The 21,510-nt window shown below is 47.3% G+C and overlaps 1 protein-coding gene across 1 annotated transcript in view; it reads right to left on the reverse strand.

The window, feature by feature from the left end:
- Positions 1 to 2,808: 2,808 nt before the first annotated feature.
- The window catches only part of TRIM66 (tripartite motif containing 66), a 42,445-nt gene continuing 23,743 nt past the window's right edge, over positions 2,809 to 21,510 (reverse strand). The window contains exons 11-20 of the mRNA XM_065944783.1: positions 14,031 to 14,564; positions 13,679 to 13,871; positions 12,244 to 12,304; positions 11,628 to 11,802; positions 11,021 to 11,310; positions 10,419 to 10,545; positions 10,021 to 10,095; positions 9,507 to 9,659; positions 8,875 to 9,093; positions 2,809 to 8,168 (exon numbers count right to left, since the gene is read on the reverse strand). Coding sequence (XP_065800855.1) covers positions 8,109 to 8,168; positions 8,875 to 9,093; positions 9,507 to 9,659; positions 10,021 to 10,095; positions 10,419 to 10,545; positions 11,021 to 11,310; positions 11,628 to 11,802; positions 12,244 to 12,304; positions 13,679 to 13,871; positions 14,031 to 14,564 — 1,887 coding nt within the window. The 3' untranslated portion in view covers positions 2,809 to 8,108. The remainder of the gene's footprint in view (positions 8,169 to 8,874; positions 9,094 to 9,506; positions 9,660 to 10,020; positions 10,096 to 10,418; positions 10,546 to 11,020; positions 11,311 to 11,627; positions 11,803 to 12,243; positions 12,305 to 13,678; positions 13,872 to 14,030; positions 14,565 to 21,510) is intronic.

Genomic DNA, 21,510 nt, shown 5'->3' on the forward strand with positions numbered 1-21,510 from the left:
CCCGAAAAAATACTTAAATGCACAACTCTTACGTTGTGCATTTTTCCTTAAGTTGACACTCCCATCAACTATTCGGTTGCCCACAGAAGCACTTCATATAGGAAAGAGAAGAATTCTTCATTATGCTTATTAATAAACTTAAAAAGTCACAGAGGCACTGCCTGGCACAGGCTTTGCCATAAAGTGACATTGTCAGTGGGCCCCATCATATGTGGGACTCACCAGAGCAAGTGGGGAGCAGCGTCCTAGATAACACAGCTGCTTTCAGTAGTACCAGGCCTTCATCCTTAGGCTGGGTCAGGGCTGAGGTTGTGGTGGTTGTTGCCAAGCATGGATATATCCTTGTTTTCTCCGTGAATGCTGAACTTGGCCTCAATAGGTTTTATACCTCTGGAGGCCAGGGCTACAGTAGCTTCCAGGAAGTTGAGGGATATCCCCTCAGCCCAAGGAGCAAACATAGCTCTGGTTTTGGCATATTAGAGTATAGGCTCAGCTGCTATAACAACAACAAAAGGGGCTTAAAAATTGACATGTATTTCTTCCTCAAAGAAAGTAACAATCCAATGAGGTAAGCAGGTAGCTCAAGGTAGATGGAGACTGTGCTCCATGGCTTATCAAATCACCTAGGTTCTCTGTACTTCCTGTTTCACCATTCTCTAGGATGTCACATCCATCAGCAAGATTAAAGTGGATAACCAGTAGGCTTACCTGTGTTCCTGTGTGGAGGAAGGGTAAAGACAGAGGAAGTGGAGGACAAGCGATTTCATTTAAAACCTGTCTTGGACGTTTTATACATTATTGCCTTTCATAATTGATTCTCAAGAACTTATTCATAAGATAGCATCCAACTGCAGAGGAAGCCAGGGAAAGTAAGGAAGTGGATTATTACTAAAAATTAAGGAGAAAATGGATACTGGCAACAATTAGCAATCTCTGCCACAGTTTGATATTGGCCTCTGGGGATTGATTACAGCCTCTCAGTCCTCAAACCAAATTGTGGGCAAAGCCTCCAGGATCTGACATCTGAGAGCCCTTCCCAGAGCCCAGGCATTCTTATTCTAGGAGGCCCTACAACACACATTAAATGTTAAAATGCATTCACAGCCTATAGTAAATAGAGTTTTTACTGCAAAATCTTGAAATTGTTTTCACAGTTTTTCTTTTTGAATTATTTGGCTAAGAGTAATTTATTTAATTTACAATTGGCTTGGCTTTCTTAGCAATCATCTTGCTAACAAAGACGACACACATGATTGTTAAGAATACAGCAATCATTCAGTAAATAGAATTTCTTGTGAAGAAATCTAACCAGCAAATTGTTTTTAAGTGTAATAAAATTTTAATGAAACTGTTATAAAATTAACAATTAATGAGTTTGACATAATGGTATAGTTTATAGACATGTAACTAGATAGATATTAATTTATTTAGGTTCCGCCATTTTTAATTCTAACGTGTTTCTGACATATTTTTGTAGGTCCCTGAAAAGCTCTCAGGCCCTGGATACTCTGGGTCTACTTTCTAGTGGACAAAGCAGTCCACAGGTCGCCTGTGCAGAAAATGTGCTGCAGACCTACCTGCCAGGGGAAGGCGTGCTCTAGCAGGTGCCACAGAACCTGAAGAATGGGAAGCAGAAAGGCCCCCCCTGGGACCTAGAGAAGGCTGGTACTAATAAAATTAGGAAGGAAAAAGCACAGCAGAAAGCTCAGAGCAGGTGTGGGGAAAGGTTTCAGGCACTTGGGCCAGTCTGAGGAGGGGGTGGGAGAAGGGGGGTTAGACAAAATTTCCAGGTCTCATTGTAAACATTAAAAGTGTTGGTCATCCTTTCTTGAAACACAAACTCCCTTAGCTCCCCTGACACCACACTACCCAGTTTCTTTCCATCTCCCTGGCTGCTTCGAGGAAGAATGTTAAGGGCACCGGGGGATGGATGGCCTGAGTCACGTGATGCTGAGACACCCAAGTGAAAGTGTCCACAGGCCACAAGGTTTGTGGGTCTGGAGCTCTGAGAGTGGGCCCATAACTTTACCAGATTCCTCAAGATTTCTGCATCTGTTAGGATGCTTAATTGCAGGTAAAAGGATGAATTTTGGCTAATTTAAGCAGAAAATGAGTTTATTAAAAGATTTTTAAAGCATTTCACAGAATTATTGGGAAGGCCAGGGAACTGAGCTAAGAGCTAATTGGAGTGCTGAAGAAACCACCACTGCCATCAAGCACCAGGTCCTTCAGCTTGAGCTGCTGTGACTGCCGCCATGGGAACCCCACCTCGCTGCAGCCAGTGCTGTCACCAGAGGGGTGTCTGTAGTCCCTGCTTTACTTTCCCTTTCTTTTCTTTTTCTTTCTCTCTCTTGTTTAAAAATAACTACCACTGGACCAGTACCCAGGCTGCAAGGGATGCTGGGAAATCAAGTTTTAATGTATTCAGACTCAATAGTGAGAAGTGAGCTCTGCCTCCCGACTCCTGGGGAGGGGAATTCCCCAAAAATAGGAAAGAGGTTCAGATTCCATTCAGTCAGAATGAATGACAAATATTCACTACAATGTCCTTGCCCCACACGATGACCGGAAACCACTGGGCAGAGAGGAACACTCAGGTTAGGTAACGGGAATGTCACTATATAAAGGATATTCCTGAAGTGTTCAGTGTCTAGAAGTGGTGGGCACTTTTTCCCCAGACCTCGCCTCAGACTTGCTGCCTCTATTTCAAAGAACAGATTGTGTTCACACAGTAAGAAGCAGAGAGTGGAGTTCTTTCCTCGTGAGAAAGCTCCCCAGTCTGCTCTTCCCCACCTTGTGTCTTAAGGATGGTGGAGTCTGGGGGTGAGAAGACCATGAAGTCGGTTCAACCATCTCCACTGAAAAAACACTCCAGGACACAATTACTGGTAAAGAAAAGTGCTCTTTTTTTAATTTGTTCTTGAATGTGTAGGTTCTATTAAGATCAGTGACACTTCCCCTTATAATGTTCCTCCCTCATGCCCCCAACCACCTTGGATCCGATGGCCACTTCTAGAAGAGGCCTAGCAGGAACTTACCCTACACAGCCAACAGAGGGGTGCAGCTTGAGGAATGAGCAGATAGCTCCAGAAGCAGCACCAGCTACTGAAGACTTTCCTCAAGGCAGCTCAGTCTGGCCTGTGAGGCCCTTTGCCTTGGCTTGGTCAAGACTCCCTAGCCATGTCCTACTGCAGTGTTCTCTTGTTCCTTGTGTGGCCTGAGCTTTAGAATTAGAATCACCATTACCATCTTGAGAGCTGGAGAGCCTCTGAGAGATCACTGTTTTCATATCTCCCTCCCCACCTCCTCCCGACGCTATACATGGGGGAACTGTACCCAAAGTCACACAGTTCATAATTGGCAGAGTCAAAACTTAGATATCTAGCATCTCAAATAATACATCTTCCTGTCATGCCTTCTTGCCTCCAAGAAAATAACCAGCATCTGCCTCCAGCTCAAGAAACAACGGGAGCAAGCAGGTGGTGGTGATCAATACAGACGGGGACGAACTGGCTCAAGGTCAACCAGGCTGACCCTAGTTGAACCCCAAGAAAGTGATGAATCACAGAACTTCCTGATTTCCCTCCAACAGAATGTTATCAGTGGCAGATACCCACTCCAGATGGGATCCTCCTCCTGGCTAGAGCACTGACCCATGCATGGAAACATGCTTACCATGATCCCATGCTCCTTACCGGCTAAGGCAGGCTGTAAATGGTGTGAGGATCCTGGTGATGAGCTGCCCACCCACTGGGTAATCCAGTTTACCAAATTTCTTCTTGGTAAGACCTAATCCACATTTCTGGCCTGATTTATATAGGGCCTCTTAGCACACTAAAATCTGGCTAAAATCTGTGCCTGTGCTGGGAGAGACAGAATCAATCACAGATGCTGTCCTCCCAGCAGAGCTCATACACATGCTTGGCATGAGGAGAACTGAGTCCAGGAGAAGAAGTGAAGTCAAAGAAAAAAGGCAGACATGAAGGGTAGGGGAAGGAGCAGCCATGCTTCCTCCTGCCCATCTGGCTCCTGAAGAGGGGAGACCACGGGATGCTACTGATGGCGCTCCCTGTCCGTATCTCAAGGAAGGCTCAGCCTGTGTGGCTGAGAGGTAAAGAGGATAATCCAGATAGCTACGGTGTCACCAAAGCCAAGTAAAGAGGGTTTTTCAAAGAGGAAGTGGTAGATGATGTGAAATGCTGTAGGGAGTTCACAACAGTTGAGGACTGAAAGGTATTCACTTGATTTGGCAACCGGGCAGTCACTGGTGACTTTTGTGAAAAACTATATAGAGGATGAAAGAGTGACTAGGAAGAATCAATAAAAAATATTTTGTTAAGAGAAACTTGGCTGACAAGGGGAAAAGGTAAGTGTAACAGACTCTAAGAAATTTTATTTTAGTCTTGGGGAGACCTTAGTTTGTTTGTTATCTATGTGGAGGTAACCAGTGGAGAGTGTGGCTGAAGACCCTGGAAAATGGGAGCAGTGAGATAAGCGATGGAGCAAAGTCTTGGAAGACGCAGAGCAGGATTCAAGAAGTAGAGCACCAAACAGGAATAACTGGTAGGGAGCTAAGGACGGCTACACAGAGGGATGGAAGGGGAGAGGAGCATGTGAACAGTAAAAGTCTTGTTTTAGGGTCTCTCTTCTGTGTAGTAGGCAATGAGGCCAGTCATTTGCTGAGAGAAACGATAAAGGGCACGCATGGAAAGAAGAGTAATAACAAGTCAAAGATACACCAATCAATACTGAGAGCCCACTGAGGCTCTCAGCTCTGAATCTGTCATGCTTAGGAGCCCAGAAAGAGAGCTAAACACAGCTAAACACAGGCTGATGCAGAAAATGGAGGATGGTTGATAGTTCCAGCAGAAGTTGGAGAGGATGAGGAAGTTCAGGATGCTGAAAAAAGCATCAGCGTATCACGGGACATGGGTTTAGGCTCAGGAGAGGAGGAAGTCCAGGAGAAGACTGAAGGATTGGGAAAACAGAGCGCTAAGGTCTTGGAAATGGGTTGAAGGAGCAGGCAATTTAATTAATAGCAGTGGAAGAGTGGGAGAAGAGGAAGCACAGGGGATGTTAATCCAGAAAGGGCAGAGTCTCAGTTAAGGAGTTCAGAAGAGAAGATTGTAGGTGACACCATGGAGTCAAAGAGAAAGCAGAGCAGAGCCCAGGAACATATAGGGAGGGGTCTAGGTCTTAGGAGCAAGGCAAAGACCTGTTGCCAGAATTGGGTACAAGGAGCCAGAGTGCACCAGGGTTGATGGCAGGGTTCTCTGTGAAGACCTACAGAGCCTACAGAGGATCTGGTGGCTGCCACTTGCACAGACAGGCAAGATGTATAGTTGGCAACTGCTGGAAGTTAGGCAGAGTCAACCCACCTAGGTTCCAGAAGACAGCACTACAATCTCCTTTGCATCAGCTGAAACCAGCCCATTCTTCTGTTTCTCAGCATATCCAAGAAACCCAATTTCTCTTCTAGGACTGCATTCTGTACCTTAAGAAGCCAGAACTCATTGCATTTTCACTTCATGACTTTGTCAATGACCAAAGGACTTAACTGATTCCAAAATGGGACCCTTATAGGAATAAGTAAAAAAATGGGATTAGCTCAAATGTTAACAAAGAGCCATTAAATCAGTCACTCAGCCAGTAGCCTTTTGTTTAATTTCTAAAACACCATGTTGTTTTCTGCATGCAAAAACAAAACAAAACTATGACTTAGAACACTGGTGTTAAGTACACAGGAGAAGTCAGGAGAGGGCAGTGCTGTGGGGTAACCAGCGTAGGAATGGGGGGCCACACACTCTTGGAGGAAAGGACACCATACCTCCCACCCTCCCTGCTCAGGTGCCTAAAGGGAGCTTCTTGGCATGCAGGGTTCTCAGCAGTGGGAAGGGAGCATGTGACTCTCTACCACATCACTAAGGTCCCCTGGCCCAGCAGGCTACAAGTGGGAACAACACTGATACAAGGGAAGCCAAGCACTCAATTAAGTATTTCTGCTTCGTATTTATGGTTTCCAACTGGTCTTGGGGAAAGATGTCAATCAGGTTTGAGACTGTCACAGCCCTCACCCAGCTGCCCAACACAAAGCACCGTGAAGGTGATCCGGAGAAGGTGAGAAGGTGACCCACACAAATGAAAAATGACCAAGAGGAGGAATTAATGAGATAATTACAGAGAGAACCTTTCCAAGCCAACTAAATAGAGAAAAAGATTCAAAAATTGAGAGGGAAATGGCCAGAGCCCAAACCATAAAGTCATATGAGCTCCAAAGAGCAGATGGTTACACCCAAAGATTGCCTGGCTACTGGAGTATTCAAGACTTAGTTACCCCAAACTAGAAAACATGATTACGGAAGCCCATCTGCTTAGGAGAGCTTGGCATGTGCTGGTGAGAGAATGGTAAGTCAGTGGGCATAGTCTGCTTTGAAGTGAAGATGCTCTCTCAGCCTGGGTGGAAAGGAAATGAGCAGTTCCATCCACTCACAAGGAGAGAAGAAATGTTTTCTCTGATCAAAATGTCCCCATTAACAAGGGCCCTAAAGACAAGAATTTCCTTAAACTGCATCTCTTGGCAAAAATAAAGCCATGACCTGCAGCTCCCTTGAAATTAGCTAAGCCATGACAGGACCAGGGAGAGCTGTCTCCAGGCCAAGCCAACATCAGCAACAGGTTCCTTCCCAACCAAGCCCTTGCCAATGAGGTGGCCTGACCCCCAGCATCTGTGTATGCCTTTTCCTCCCAAACTCCTTGCATGGACCATGACCATCTATCTGAGATGTAGCCTGGAGCTCTGCTCCTGTGGCCCCCAGAACACTTCTCTCTGAATTCCTGGAGAAATAAAGTTCTGAAGTTGCTTCAGGGTCACCAAAGGACACTGAAGAGGCTTCTATCAGTTTTACATCCCTGACAGATCTTCCATGAATGTTTAGGGCTGGCTCCTGCCAGTCCCTCTGACCTTCTCCAACCTCCAACAAACAAAAGAGGATGGGGGGCTATCAACAGAGTCTTGACTTTTTCTCGGCTATGGACAGCCTGAGGGCAGGCGAGTCAGAGGACTCACTTCTGATCTTTGGCTCTATGAAGTGGAGGAGTTGAGAGCTAGGATCTCTAAGCCGGAGGAGAGACCCAGCAGAGGGAGCTGGTTGTGGGTCATTCTCCTTGGCCCAGAATCTCTGTATGTGAAGCAGACAGTAGCTTCCTCACAGTTCTCCCAAGCAGAACTCAGGGTCTGGACCTCTGAATGGGCATAATGAAGGGGTGACCACCAATAATCACTTCTAAGAAGCCAGTTCTGACACCAAAGAAGAGCTCTCAATCCAAGGAGGTGGCACAGAAGGCACGCTCTGAAGTTAAAATCTTCTTAAGCCTGTAAGTAAGATCCGAGCTTGAAGACCTAAGGGGTCTCTGCACGGCCCCCCAGCCCCGTCAAGAATGCCACACTATCCAGAGCTCCACAGTGGCCATCTGCATCAGCATCAGGAGAGGGGACGTGAAGAACAAATACCCTGAAAACCGTGAGAACCCGAATAGGCACCAGCTGAGACCTGTGGCCTCTAGAAACCTCATTACCACGCCCAGGGCAGGTGCCTCTGTCCGAGCAGGCCAAACAAAGGCAAACAGTGACAGTCTTTGGCTGTGCTAGGCCAAGGATCACAGGCCTGCAGTAGCTACATCAGAACCTCTCTCCCTTCTTTTACCCTCTTCTGGGCCCAGGAGGAATTCAGATACATACGCTGCTCCTGAGCCCTGCACACTGCAAGGTGAGAAATGTCTGCCTTCGTCAGCAGGGAGAATTCACCAAGGAAGGATGGTCCTCCTGAGCCTGACCAGGCGTGGTCTTGTCAAGTGGACCCTACACATCTGACTGTTCTGCTCACAGGGAACACCCCCTCTTTGCTGTTTATTACTGAAATCTTCTCTGTAGTGGATGCACTATGACTCCCAAATAAATGCTGTACGATGCAAAAGGCAAAGAAGGGCAGTACAGGCTCGACAAGAAGCGTCTCACGTCCACGATCCAAGGAGAATGCGCTGAAAGGTGGGGAGGAGGGGTCGACAGGAGGGGGTACCAGCTGCCAGAGTATTTGGTCTCCTTCCAGCCCTCACACCTGGGAGATGCTGTTGGCCAGGCGGAACGACACACGTTTTGCTCTTTCATTCTCCTGAAAGAAAAAAAAATTTAGAATCAGAATGCCCAAATGTAGGGTTCATTAGTGTGAAAAGTCCAGACTGGGATTCCCCAGGGTCAAAGTGTTTTATTCCACCCCAAGGATGCAACTTCAAAGCTCACTGAAGCCACCAAGCACTGTGTGCCAAGTGTCACAGGCAACGGGAATGGCTGGTGGGACCCTGGCACACGGTGGGCAGGCAGTACATGTCAGTGGGACGAAACAGCACAGAACTGATGTTTCAGGTCTGCACGAGTGAGACCAAACCAAAGGTCAGAGGAGATCTCTTTCTTGCAAGCAACACCTCTCCTTCCTTCTCTACACCAAGGGGCTAAGAAGACTCTCCCTTTGTCCCAACGTAAGTGGAGATCAGGATTGAGACCAGGGCATCACAGTGTGGAATAACCAGCAGGAGTCAGGAGACCTGGTCCTGCTGCAAATTTTCGGGGTGACCCAGGCAGGTACATCCACCTCTCTGAGTTCCGAGCCTCAGGGGTCACTGGAGCTGAAGAGCCCCACACTGCTTTGCCTTCCACTTAGGCTGAGGGGTGGGAAGTGAGGGCTCCTTGTCCCTACTCTCTTGTGCCACCTGAGCTGAAAAGCCTCACTTCAGGTTACCCTGTACCTGCTGCATGGGTACCCTCTACCTGCCCAATCACCCACTCACCCACCTGCCTGCCAGCTGGTAGCAGCTTCTTACCATATGTCGCCGCCGCCTCTTGGGTTGGATGCCCTCCTGCATGTAGTGGGGCCATGGAAAGCCCTGGGGAGTGGAATACCCGCTCTCACTAGACACCTCCTCAGAGTCTGAGTCCTCCTGCTGTGGCTGAGCAAACCGTTTCTCGGGGTAGATCTCCTTCAACCAGCCCTCAAAGAACACTTCCAGGCAGCGGCCTGCCTCTGCAACCTCAGAGTCGGGCTGAAGGGGGAGGAGAGCAGTGATGATCTGGCCCTGATCCACCGGCACATCCCTCCAGGCCCCTCAAGAGCTATACAAAGAGCACAAAGCCTTGTTGGGTCTCCTGGGTGGCTCAAACTCTACATTTTCTCAGGACGCAGGATAATCAGTTTAGCATCATCAGCTCTCCAAGCAGAAGTGACCCTGACAGTTACCCCCAGATAGCGAGTCACTAACAACCCCCATCTTCCTCCTGAGTTCATGCTGAGGCCCAAATATGGGAGAGAGTTTATACACAGTCGCTACAGTAGGCCCCCGAAGGTCTGCTCCCAGGTCCTCATGGCAGCCCAGGCCCAAACCAGACACCCCTATCCAGCCATGACAGTCCTGGGGGTCACTAGAAATAGAGGAGAGGGAAAACAGGGAAGACATACATAATTGAACTTAGCACAGTTCCAGAACATGAGGCGGACGTCTGATACCACCTCCTCCGGGGTGGTGTAGTGAGCTGGGTCCTTCTTTTGCAGCTTCCTCCGGATGATCGACAGGTCCATGGGCCTCTTAATAATCTGGTAGTAATGTCGGGCCTTGGGGGAGGAGAAGAGGGGAAGCAAATAGGAAGAGAGAAGTGGAGGAGAAAAGTAAGGATAAGAAGGAAGAAGAGATAGAGAATGAGTTGGAGTAGAAGTAAAAGAACACAAAGAAGAGAAAGGCAGCAGGAAGCAATGTGTTGAGGGAAAACAGAAAGGGAAAGGAGGAGTAATGTACATGTCAAGCAGGTCTGACACAACAGCAGTTGTGGGGGGCTGTGATGGCCAGGCCGCCAGGTCCCTAGATCATGCACAAATTACTCCTACTTCCAGCAGGCACGCTCCGAGCCTACCCTGGGCCCCACCGCAATCCGCTCCAGGCCCAGGCCTTCTGCAGAACCAGCGAGTCCTTCCTTACCAGCGGGCTGACAGGTTCATGGAAGGGCAGGCTGAGGCTGTTGCAGCACAAGGACAGTACCAGCTTCTCACACTTCTGCAGAAACCAGAATGGGCAGCCGTGTCAGTCTGCCCTGGCCCCACCTCAGTGAGAATTAAACATAGTGACCCTGATGGCTTTGGCCCACAGGTATGAGCTGCTGGCCATACCAGGGCACAGTTCAGCCTCCCAGGCCAGAGGAAAATAGCTGGCAGAAGGAAAATCAGCGAACCCCCGTGGGCCAAAGTCCAGGCATAGCCCAAAGGAGAGGTACCAGAGAGGCTACTCATCCCCTCAGAAAAGTCTCAGCCAGGCAGGCCACCCCAGGCACAGGCAGGCCACCCCAGGTGAGAACCTTGTTCTCAGAGACCCCTCCCTACCTTCTGGTCATACATGTTCAGGCCAGGAGGGGCCCGCACTCCAGGCTGGCTAAAGCGGGCGTTCTCGCAATCATACTCCATCTCGGGCTGGGTCAGGCTGCGGCACAACGTGCATACCCAGTCTCCCCTGCAGAGGCAAGGAGGCCACGTGAGGTCCCCCGCACACATCCACAGCCCCTCCCTGCTCCTCTACCCCCAGACAGGCCTGGGTGGGGGCGCCACGAGAAAACAAGTCCCCAGCCCCGCCCTACAGAGAATGGCTTCCTAGCAACAGGCTTGAAAGAATTCAGTTAACTCAGGATTAGTGAATCCAGAAAAACAGGAGTCAGCAAGGGGCTGGGAGAGACGTCAAGGGATAAATCTGCACAAGAGGAAGCTGGCAACAGAGGAGGAAGCTGGGAACAGAGGAGAAAGGGAAGCAGCCACCTGTCTGTGTGCAGAAGGAGCACAGAGAGAGCCACAAAGTCACAGACCTGCAGTTTACGCAGGCCAGGGAGGGGAGGAAGTCCCCCCCGAGAGAGAGCCCTGTGGGCTGACCTGGAATAACCTCCCTTGGAAGATCACTGTGCCATCCAGGTCAGGGCCTGGGTGGCATGACTCACCCTGGGAAGCTGAGCAGGGCTGGCAAGTGGCAGGAAAGGTGGTACACTTTGGGGCAGCGGTCACAGCACAGCAGCTCCCCCCCGTTGAGGCAGACGGCACAGAAGTCCTCATTCTCTATGGGTACTGGGGACCCCTTCTTTGCTCCAGGGGTTCGAGGAATGAGCCTGTGTTCTTCAGGAGATGCACTCTCCACCTCTGGGGGCTGCTGCCCAGCCAGGGATGTGACAGTGACCTTTCTTCCCCCCAGATTTGGGGACTGGATGGCATCAGGCAGGTGGTCCTGGCTGACCTTGGGGAAGAAGTGAGTCTGAGCGGTCAGAGCGAGGCACTACGTTATTGAGGGAGGGAGAGGAAAGATGACAAGTTGGTGCCTGGGCAGCAACTTATTTCAGGACCCCAAACCAGCCAGCCCAGGAACACCAGGACAGCTCAGTCCGAGCGTGCGCCTTACAGACCCCAGGCAGCAGGGGACAAGGTGTGGCCGAGCAGCAGCCCCTCTCAGAGACTCGGAACAAGGCTGGGGCCAGGATTCTGCCAGGAGCAGAGAGGAAAGAGAGGCTCCTGGACTGGGCCAAGTTTCAAGGAGAAGGCAGAGAAAAGCGGTACCTTAATGGACATGCTGGAGGACTCAGAACCGCATTCGATGATCAGCAGGAAGCTCCCATCCTGATCATTCTTCTGTGGCTTCAGCTTGAACACCGGCATCTCGCCCGAGGAGGCGGCACAGATCTTGAGCCGCTCCAGGCGCACGTAGGGAATCTTGGGCTCATTACTGAAGGGTCTAGGGCAAGAATCACATCCCTGGGTCTTGGACAGCCACATTCCTCTGGCCCAAATGCTAAGTCAACCTCATCCATGATCTCACAACTGAACTGGGGCTCAGGAACTCCTCAGTCCAACCCTCCACAGGCCGCTGTTCCAGGCTGCCACCAGCTCTGCCTAGTCAGGTCCCATCAGCCCCTGGGAGCCCTCTGATCAAAGGGGGACCCCTGTAGAGGGAAACTGCATCCAGAGTGCCTGCCTCACAGCACTGGAGCCAGGACATCCTCCCACAACCATCCCAGACACACAACCACACACCCACTCCAGGGTCTGAGGGCTGCAGAAGACAGAGGCAGGCAAGCTCCAGATTAAGACATCAAGGATGCTCACTTCCTGTGCCAGTCTCCCAGGACATGAAGTTGGATGGTGGGAGAGGGATATTGGGCCAAGAGTCTGTTACCTGATACTCTGGTTCCCTTCTGTGTTCAGCCCGAGGGCTCCTTGTTCAAAATTCTCACACTCTAAGACAAAAGACAAATTCATGCATACATTTATGATAACACACCCTGTCACCCACACCTTCTACTCTTATCCGCTATTCATACTTCGGTCACATGCCTGTCATACCCTCCTTACTCACACTGTAATCACTCATCATGGTGACAATACTACTCGGCTCCCTTCCTGAGGGGGGAAGAAGGCTACTTTCTTTTTCACAGATAACACAGGTAACACTCAGAGGCTACCCAGGAGTGAGTGTTGGGTTAGGTGTTGAGGAGCCAGCGTCTCACCTTCAAAATGAGCTCAGAAGTCACTTGTTCCCCATGTATATACTGGTGTCACCTGCCCTCAGGAATCATTCTGTGCAGCCCCTTCCTTATCAGCCAAGTGCTGGGATTTCAGCACAGCCTGAGAATCCAGTTCACCTTCCGGGGGCAAGAGGCTCCCAGGAGCCCTCCCCTGAGAAGTGCAGTCTGTACAGATGGGCAGGGGGCAGTGGGGAGAGAGGAGGACACTAGCATGTACTGGGGGCCCACTCAGCACCAGGCACTGGCCAATGCTTCCATTGACAAACAGGGTTCGAAATATTTAATTGATTAAAATTCAGGGTTGCATTATTGTGCAGTTAGGAAGAGCCAATGTGAGGGGACAAGGAGAAAAATTTCTTCATCTATTAAATACATAGGTAACAGACTGATTGCTACAAACTACACATGCATCATACACTGAACTAAGAAGGCCCCTAGCGCTCACTAGGTAGTTGCTATCTAACTTCTCAACCAGCCCTCACCTTCCCTGGAAGAAAGGTGCCTTGGCCTAGTCCCATTTGAGAATGGGTGTGGGGAGCAACCAGTCCAAATTCCCTTTACTGTGAGGCAAAAATCTACATCAAGGCCAGGTGCAAGGCAAATTCTTGTACTACAGAATAAGTCATCAAATGATTTCACTGTAGGTATTTTTCCCAGAAGCCTATGAAGTAGCTATGATTAGCTCCATATACAGGGGGAAAAACGAAGTCAGAAATGTTAGGTATTTTGCACACATTCAAATATAAAGAGACAGAGCGGGTCAGCTAACCCAGAGTCAAATGTGCTCTTGTCCCTAAGAAGTTCTGCCAAGCCCAGCCCTTCTCTTCCTGCTTCCCCCTACCGATAACCTAGATGCCCAAACTTCTGCCTGGGGAATTTTACAAGGAGGTTAATTCCTGGCCACAGCGAGGGAAACAGAACAGGCATCAAAAGGTCAATTCTGGACAGAGAGGTGAGGTTACTTTCTGTTGAGAGAAAGACACTGTTCCCTCAGTCTCTGCTCTGCTGACCTCTGCTTCACCTGCAGTGCTGGGCCCACCTGCTCAAGCGTGTGGGCAGCACGAAATGCAGGCTGCCGAGTCTCACCTTTTGGGCTCTGGTACTGCTGCAGGGCCACAGATGTGCTGACCACTGGTACCAGTGTGGGTTTTTTCACAGACAGGTTAATTGGCTCCTCCAGGTCTGAGGGGATAGACAAGTCCTTGGAAGCATCCAGAGCAGAGGCTGTAGGGCCTTGTCCCAGAGAGTCAGTGAAGCGGGTAGAATCCTCATTTTCCATCTTTCAAAAGTGAAAGGCCAGTAAGAATCAAAGAAATCAGACATTTTCCCTGTCGCTGGTCACAGAGCTGTTAAGCTAAGGCCAGAATGAGGCCTCAGGGGACACTCTTTTGCCCAGAGTTAAGCAGAGGAAGTTAAATAGCATTTCCCCAAGACCTACCTTACACAAGGCATTCCCCAGGGAGGGGTCAGCTCCATCCCCAGGGCACAGGCCCCCTGCAGTTCGGCCAGAACCAGGATTGCAGCCAGACCCAGTCTCCAGCTGCACATCAGAAGCTGGAAGCACACTTTGCAGAGGACAGGTTGCCAGGCTTGGCACAGTGTGGGTGGGACCAGACATCAGGTTGGGTCCAGCCTGAGAGTGATCACTTGCCAGGCTTGTGATGGTCGGGGAGGGATCACTCATTAGGCTGGGCATGGACTGGGGTGGGCCACGCACAAGGCTGGGCATGGCCGGCAGGTGACTGGCTGTCAGGCTGGTCACAGCCTGGTTTTGACCACTCGCTAGGCTGGACATGGTTGGTGGGGGGCCACTCAGCAGGCTTGGTACCACTTGGGGCATCACTTGCGGTGGGGCAGCTGTCAGGCTGCTCTTGCTCTGTATCTGTGGCTCAAGGGTCCTCGCCAGCCTGGTAGATGACAGCTCCATCTCCAGTGTGTTGGAAAAGCCCATGATGCTCAGAGAAGTGGAGTGCTACAGGGGCAAAGACAGGGGAGAGTCCGGCTGTTAGCTAGGAATGGTGGGAAGGAAAGGAGGGAGGAAGCCCGTAAGAATCCGATGCTCAGATCTCACTCTGCCTCAGTCTAGTAGCTGCAGGGAACTCAGACAGACCATGGAGTCCTGTTCCCATTCCCCTATACCATGGAGGTTGCTGGGCTATGACCCAGAGAGGTGGGCACAGCTGAGGACACTGGTATGCATGTGTGTGTGTGAGACACAGACTGACAGAGGGAGAGAGACAGCCTACCACTTGACCTGAGGGTGGTACAAACTTACACACACACATTATCAGCCACATCCCTCACCCCCATCTAGTGCCTTAGCAAAGAGTCAGACTGTAGGAATACCTTTCCACATCACATGTCCCCCTGACTAAGCCACTAGTGGCCTTCCCTCCCTTCTGGGAGTCCTACAAGATACTTTCTGCTACATAAGAATGGGAGGAAGTTCAGAAGGCTCAAACTCTGGTCTACCGCAGACATCCTCTGAGATAATGCCAAGGCTTGGGGATCCCCAGTCAGTCCTGGGGAAGGTCAACCCCAGAGTCTTCTCACAGGCTTGTTCAGATCAACTCCAGCACCACCAGCATTAGACTGAAGACTCTGACCAAGAGATGTGAAGGTCTTTTCTAGCCCTACTACACCTGCCAAAGCCGTTCTAAACCAGAGGCAGAGAACATCAGAGCAGCTAAATCTTAATATGGACAACTTCGACAATTAATGGATGCGGCAGTAACATTCCAACCCCCATAATTCTTTGCTCAGTTCTAACCACTTGGTGACCTAGGCAGAAGAAAGACATACAGATTACTACACTGAACCCATTGCAGTTTTTCAGGTTGGAGAAACAGATGGAGGGCAAATGGTGGGAAGACTGGTTCTAAATGCAACCTTCAGTAATTTCTGTTTGATATCCATGCCTTTTTTAAGACAAAAAACATAACCATTTGACACCTTTTGAAAATCAAAGGGAAAACAAGGAGTAAATATCTCAAAGCTTCCAAGTCAGTATCTTAAACCTATCATTCTTTTCCCCCTGAGTAAGACATTCAAATTTCCATAGGAAAAGAAATACTTCAAATATCCTCTCAAGTTTCCATATTATATTAGTAAAGCTAATCAACAAAGACTGTCCTCACCTCAGTGAATGTCACCCTAGTCACCTAGTTCTTTGAGTCAGATCCTAGGAAGGAGGCATCAGTGGGCACCCCGCCTCCCTCACCCAAGCTAACACCAAATCTCATTAACTCCACCACTTGAACACCTCTCAGCTATTCCCACTCTTCCTCTCTGCTGCTGGGGCCTGAGCCCGGTTACACTTCATATTTTCCCAGACTACAACAGTAGCCTCTGCAGTGGAGAAATACTTTGACAGCACAAATCTGACCACATCAGCACTCTGCATAAAACCATACTGCTCCCCACTGTGAAAATCCCTAACAAAGTTCCCAAGGCCTTGATGCTCTGTTCTCTGTCCATCTCTGCAGCCAGAGTTCATATAGTGGCCCTCTCCTATTCTTTGAGCTCCAGTCGCTCAGACAATTTTTTAGGTCCAGAATCATGACATCCTCTCCCTTACCCACTTCAGACAGATTGCTTCCTCTGGAACATTCTCCTAGCCCTGCCCCTGTTCCACTTACTTTTTGAATTCAGCTCACCTGTGAATCTTCACTCCCCTCTTTTACATTCTCATAACTCCTGTACTTCGGTCTCACAGCACAATCTATGATATCGTTTAATACATATGTCCCCTACCAAACTGTAAACTCCATTAGACTATGCCTGTATGCAATCACTCAGTTGTGTCTGACTCTGTGATCCCATGCACTGTAACCCTCCAGGCTCCTCTGACCATGGAATTTTCCAGGCAAGAATACTGGAGTGGGTTGTCATTTCCTCCTCCAGGGAATCTTCCTGACCCAGGGATGGAACCCTCAACTCTTGTGTCTCCTGCATTGGCAGACAGGTGGATTCTTTACCAACTGCACCACCTGGGAAGCCCCACCCTATTAGAGTATGGATTTTGTCTGTTTTGCTTGTCCAGCGTTTTCCTAGACCCAAGAACAGTACCTGGATGAGCAAATGAATTAATGAGCTAGTCACGATTTTTTTTAAAACAATAATGCATGACTGTTTATTCTACAAATTGCATCCCCAATGAATAGAAGCTTAGTTCTAACAACTAAGTCTGAGTTTCTCTAAAACAATGCCCATTTTTATGTAGCTAAAATTTATTGAGAATTTATTATATACAATGCAACTTGCTAAGTGTTTTACATATATTTCCTCATTTAATTCTCACAGCAAACATTAAAGGGTTGTGAAGTTTAAAAGAAATAATCCATGTAAACATTTAGAGAAATGTCTGGCAGTGGGTACTCAACAAACCCTAGCTGCTGCTGTTGCTATTACTGTTAATGTTATTACTGTTGTGGCCTTTATTTTATCATTGAGAAAAATGAAGCTCAGAGAGGCATCTGAGGTTTTTTATGTAATTGAAAAATATAATTTTATAAATCTCAATTTCTATTTGCATTCATATATAGAAACACAATTGCTGTTTATATATTGAACTTGTACCCAGAGATCTTACTAAAGTCACATTGAGATCGTCTGTGCATACAAATCATGTTGCCTGTGACTAGTGAGTTTTATTTTCTCCCTTCACTTACATTTGTTTCTCTTGCCTTACTCCACTAGTTAAGACCTCCAGTATGAAGCTGAATAGAAGTAGTGACAGTAGCCATCTTACATTCCTAATCTCAGGGGGATCCTTTCACTATTCACCAGTATGATATTTGTCATAGGAATTTTATGGCTTTAGAATCCAGCTCTCTGGCACCGAAGCCACACTCTTCTTTCTGGCCTGCCTGCCTCTGCCCTTCTCTCTACTCACCCTCTTCCCTGATCTCTCCCGCGTTCTGTTCTTCCATCTCTTCGTCTTTCCATCACCTGCCCTTTGTCTCTCTTGATTTTCTTTTCTCTTTTCTTCTCCCCCAACCCTTTTTCCTTATTACTTATTTAACTGCTTTAGTAAAACTTATAATTCCTATTCTTAATTTTCAGTTTTAAAAGCAGATGAGCTAAATACCCTTTGTTTCTCTATATAGAAAAGTTTACTTTTAACATGTTTCTTCATAGTTCAAAGGTCTTCAATAAAAAGGCTTCAATTTGCCATATAGTCTAAGTCCCAAGATCAGAAAGGTGAGGAGGAAGAGGGATGGGGGGAATGCTCAAATAAAATGGGATAAACTAGGTATAGAGCCCAGCTTAAGAGACTGAGGCCAGAGGCCAAGGGCTATCTCAAACATACCCGGGCCTGCATCCCTTGGTGTCCCCTTGTTGTCCTGGTTATGCACTCATACAACTCTCTGATATTCTGTATTTTCTTATCTTTGGGTAAGAATATCCAACAATCATTGTATTTCCTTTTATACACGATTGTCTGATCCTTTGAGCTGGATACTTTGACCGTCTCCCTATTTGACATGTATATTTAATGCAATCATCTCATCTACCAATGACACAGATAACCCTTAGTGAAATCCTTGGTGCCAAGCCTCAAGAGCACCAAAACCCATCTGGAACCATTCCAGGTACCAGATGGTCAGGGGCTGTACGTCACAAGATATACATGAGATTAAATTCCCAAAGATAAAACCTTCCAGATTAGGAGTAGAGATCACATTTGTAGGATATCAATTCTCCTTATTACATACCATGAAATGTGAGTTAACATAATGATAAAGGAGAGAGGGCATGCAGCTTGAGCCATGGAAGAATTGTGGAAACTCTGTTGCGGTTCATTTTGAGCTGGGCCTGCTGGACTTGCTGGACAGCATGAGGTTAGTAACTTGTCCCGATACTGAACACTAGACTGATCTCTTTCCTGTTCATTTCTATAACCAATCTCAAAAAAGCCAAGGCTATCAGGAGTGTTATGAAGCTCTGGTAACAGTAACAAGGACCTGGGGAATGTATATGCGGAAATTCTAAGAAGAGACTCAGAGAAAGTGCATTATGAAAGTTGGCCTCAATCCTGTTCTATAGGCTATGCAAATACAGTGGCATTTCTGGAACCTATCCTGTATGTTACTTATTTTTGATACTTCATTTGGCTCTCTGGAATGAATACAAGATATTAACACAGAAGGTCCTTATGTCATGTGCAGGAAGAAAGAGGGGAGTTGAGATCCTCTATCCTACCCTGCTACAAGGTGAGTAGGGGCAAGGGAAGGGCCAACTTTCAGGGCCAGGAAAGCAGGCTGAGTCACTGGGGCCTGTAAGGAAAGAAAGGTCTTCTCAGGAATGTGCTATAACTGGAGAAGGGCTTGTGAGTATGGCCAAGTTGTCCGACATTTGGTGTCTCACACACAGGAGAAGCTTATATGTCAGTGGAGAAGGTGGTATCTGCCCTCTCTAGCACCTGGGATTGTTCAGAGGTCAAATGAGAGAAGATGAAAGTGTATGGCCAGCTGAAACGTCTGTGCAGGGCAATCACTGACACCTCCCAGATTAACTGACACCTTGAATTCATCTTCGCATATAAAACCTCAGACTTCATCAGCGAGCATATGTATTTTGAGGTTTGCAAGTAAAAATAAGCTATTTTCTAGTTTAAGGAGAAAAGTCAAAAATGCAAAAACAAAAACAAAAAACCTCTGGGAATCAGCTCAGGTCATTTCTGACATATGAAGGGCGCTCTCTCTTACCTCCATGACCTAGCATCTCCTTACTTGGCCCTAATTTGGTCTCCTCCCAAATTATATGTCCCTGTCCCTTTGCTCTCCTTTTCTATTAATCTTTTTCTCTCTCTTTGCAACCTGCCTGACCTGTGACCTATCTAAATTGTATGAAATTTCAACCTCTTCTCCTGGTCACCTTTGTAGTCCTTTACCCATCTGACCTGTTCATCTGTGCTCTGTTACCTGCTGCCTTTCCTCTCCCCTTTCTCACCACCTAGATCTTTTTCTGGAGTTCAGTTTCTTTTTTGGCTGAATTCAATTTCTTTTTCTGAAGACCTGAAGTGCCTACATTGCCATTCTAATGATTGCCACAAGATGCCTGTCAAAATTCAGAGAAGACATTGTTCTTTCATTTTAACAGGAAGGGAAATTGAGACACAGAGTGAGTATTCAAATTTTCCAAGCTCATAAAAGAATTCAAGACTGGGCCTTGCCTTAGAAACCTGCTGGCTGGTCGTGATTTAGTGCCATTAGGTAGAAAGCTAGTGCTCTAGTGCGATGTGATTGAGAAGTCAATAAACAGACACCTGGTGCACATACCCTGAGTTTAATATAAATTTCAAGTTCGTACAGCAAGATAATATTGCTGGGGATAAAGCAGCACAGATAGAGTGGTGTTTCACAGAAATCAATTTGCCAGATATCTGAAACATACCTCTTTCAATAACAAAATGCAACTGACTTTAAAATATTATTTTGAAGGATAGTACTTCTAAAATGCTTTGCACACTACTCTGTCTTACTAAACAGAGTACCTGAAGCCGAATAGGCCATTTCTTAGTGACGTAAATTAATTCTGATGAACCTCTATTGCTGGGGTATTCTGTAGTTCATCAGTGCTTTAGGGAACTTCTAAGAACGTAGTAGGATTTAGCTGGTCCTTTCCGAGAACGACATCACATCATGGCACTTTTCCAGGTGAAGTTTCTTGTCTTCTCTCCTGTTGTTAGCTGCCATTATAGAAGTCCTGATTCCCTGCTTCTACTCTGCTTACTGCTATAAAATAGAAAAAACTAAATATAATATTTTAAAAACTAAAAATTTCCAAAGAAAACCATATAACTAAGCTTACTAGATCAAGTTGACTAAATTGGGCTTGTAGTCTCATACAGAATATAATGTGTGAGGTTTGTGGCAACTATTCTTGTTGCTCTTCTGAAGCTTTGCCTGCTTACTTCTGGTTTCAGGTTTTGATTCTAGGAGTTAAACTTGTCAAAGACTGACCACCATGTATAGGTACAGTAGGAGAAGAGACCAATGATTTGTGAGTTGTCTTTTGGAAACACATTGAAGGCCTTTGCTTTAGCTGAAGGAAATAGATAAGGAGACAAGGATGCATGTAAATAGATTTGTGAACTAAATCTTTGGATATTTGAGTGTTTCAACAGCTTCAGATTAAGTAGACTGGTTTAAAAGCAGTAGATCTTGACACAACTGAATCAGATAGCTGAGTGGGGAACTAACTTTTGCTGCCAGTGGTTTCACAAGTTGATTTTTAATAGGAAAGTTGCTCTTGCTCAAGTTGTCCCGCCAGCTCAATGAAAAATTCTTTTATGAAGTAAGGTTGTTGCTACAGATGTAACTATGTTGATATCCGCTAACCAATGGGAGTCAAATGGGAAAACAATCATGGCTGGTGAAGAGAAGAGAACTGAGAGTACCCAGTCCCCTGATGATCCAAGAAGATGGGGGAAAAAAACAAAACAAACAAAGAGGATCAGGGTCTGAGGCAGAAGGAAAAAGCAGAGTCCAGTGAATCTGAAGTGAAGGCTAGAATGAGTGGAACCTTTAAAACCCAAATTTTGGAGACGTGGAAGAACTGGGCCAGAGGTATTTTTCTTGGGCTGGGTTTGTTAAGGAAATTTAAAGGTCTAGGAGCAAGAACCTATTTTCTCATGGACCAGGAGACCTAGACAAAGATCTTAGGTTTGGTCTGTGAATGAAATCAGGCAAGAAGGAAGGAGATAGGCTTCCTAAAGAGCATAAAATTCAGGAAGCCAGACCTGGGGAGTGTTTGGCTCGATTCCTGTGTAGGACAGTGTGCACATCTCTGTACAGTTCTACACTGCTAACTGGGTAACAGACTGGGCTATAGGAAAGCCTTATCAAGCCCTGGAAGAATTCTGAGCAAAAGCTGTCAATGCCAGGCTTCAAGGAAAAGGCAGTTGCTTTTGG

Source organism: Muntiacus reevesi, chromosome 9 (assembly GCF_963930625.1).
Source record: "Muntiacus reevesi chromosome 9, mMunRee1.1, whole genome shotgun sequence".
Classification (NCBI taxonomy): domain Eukaryota; kingdom Metazoa; phylum Chordata; class Mammalia; order Artiodactyla; family Cervidae; genus Muntiacus; species Muntiacus reevesi.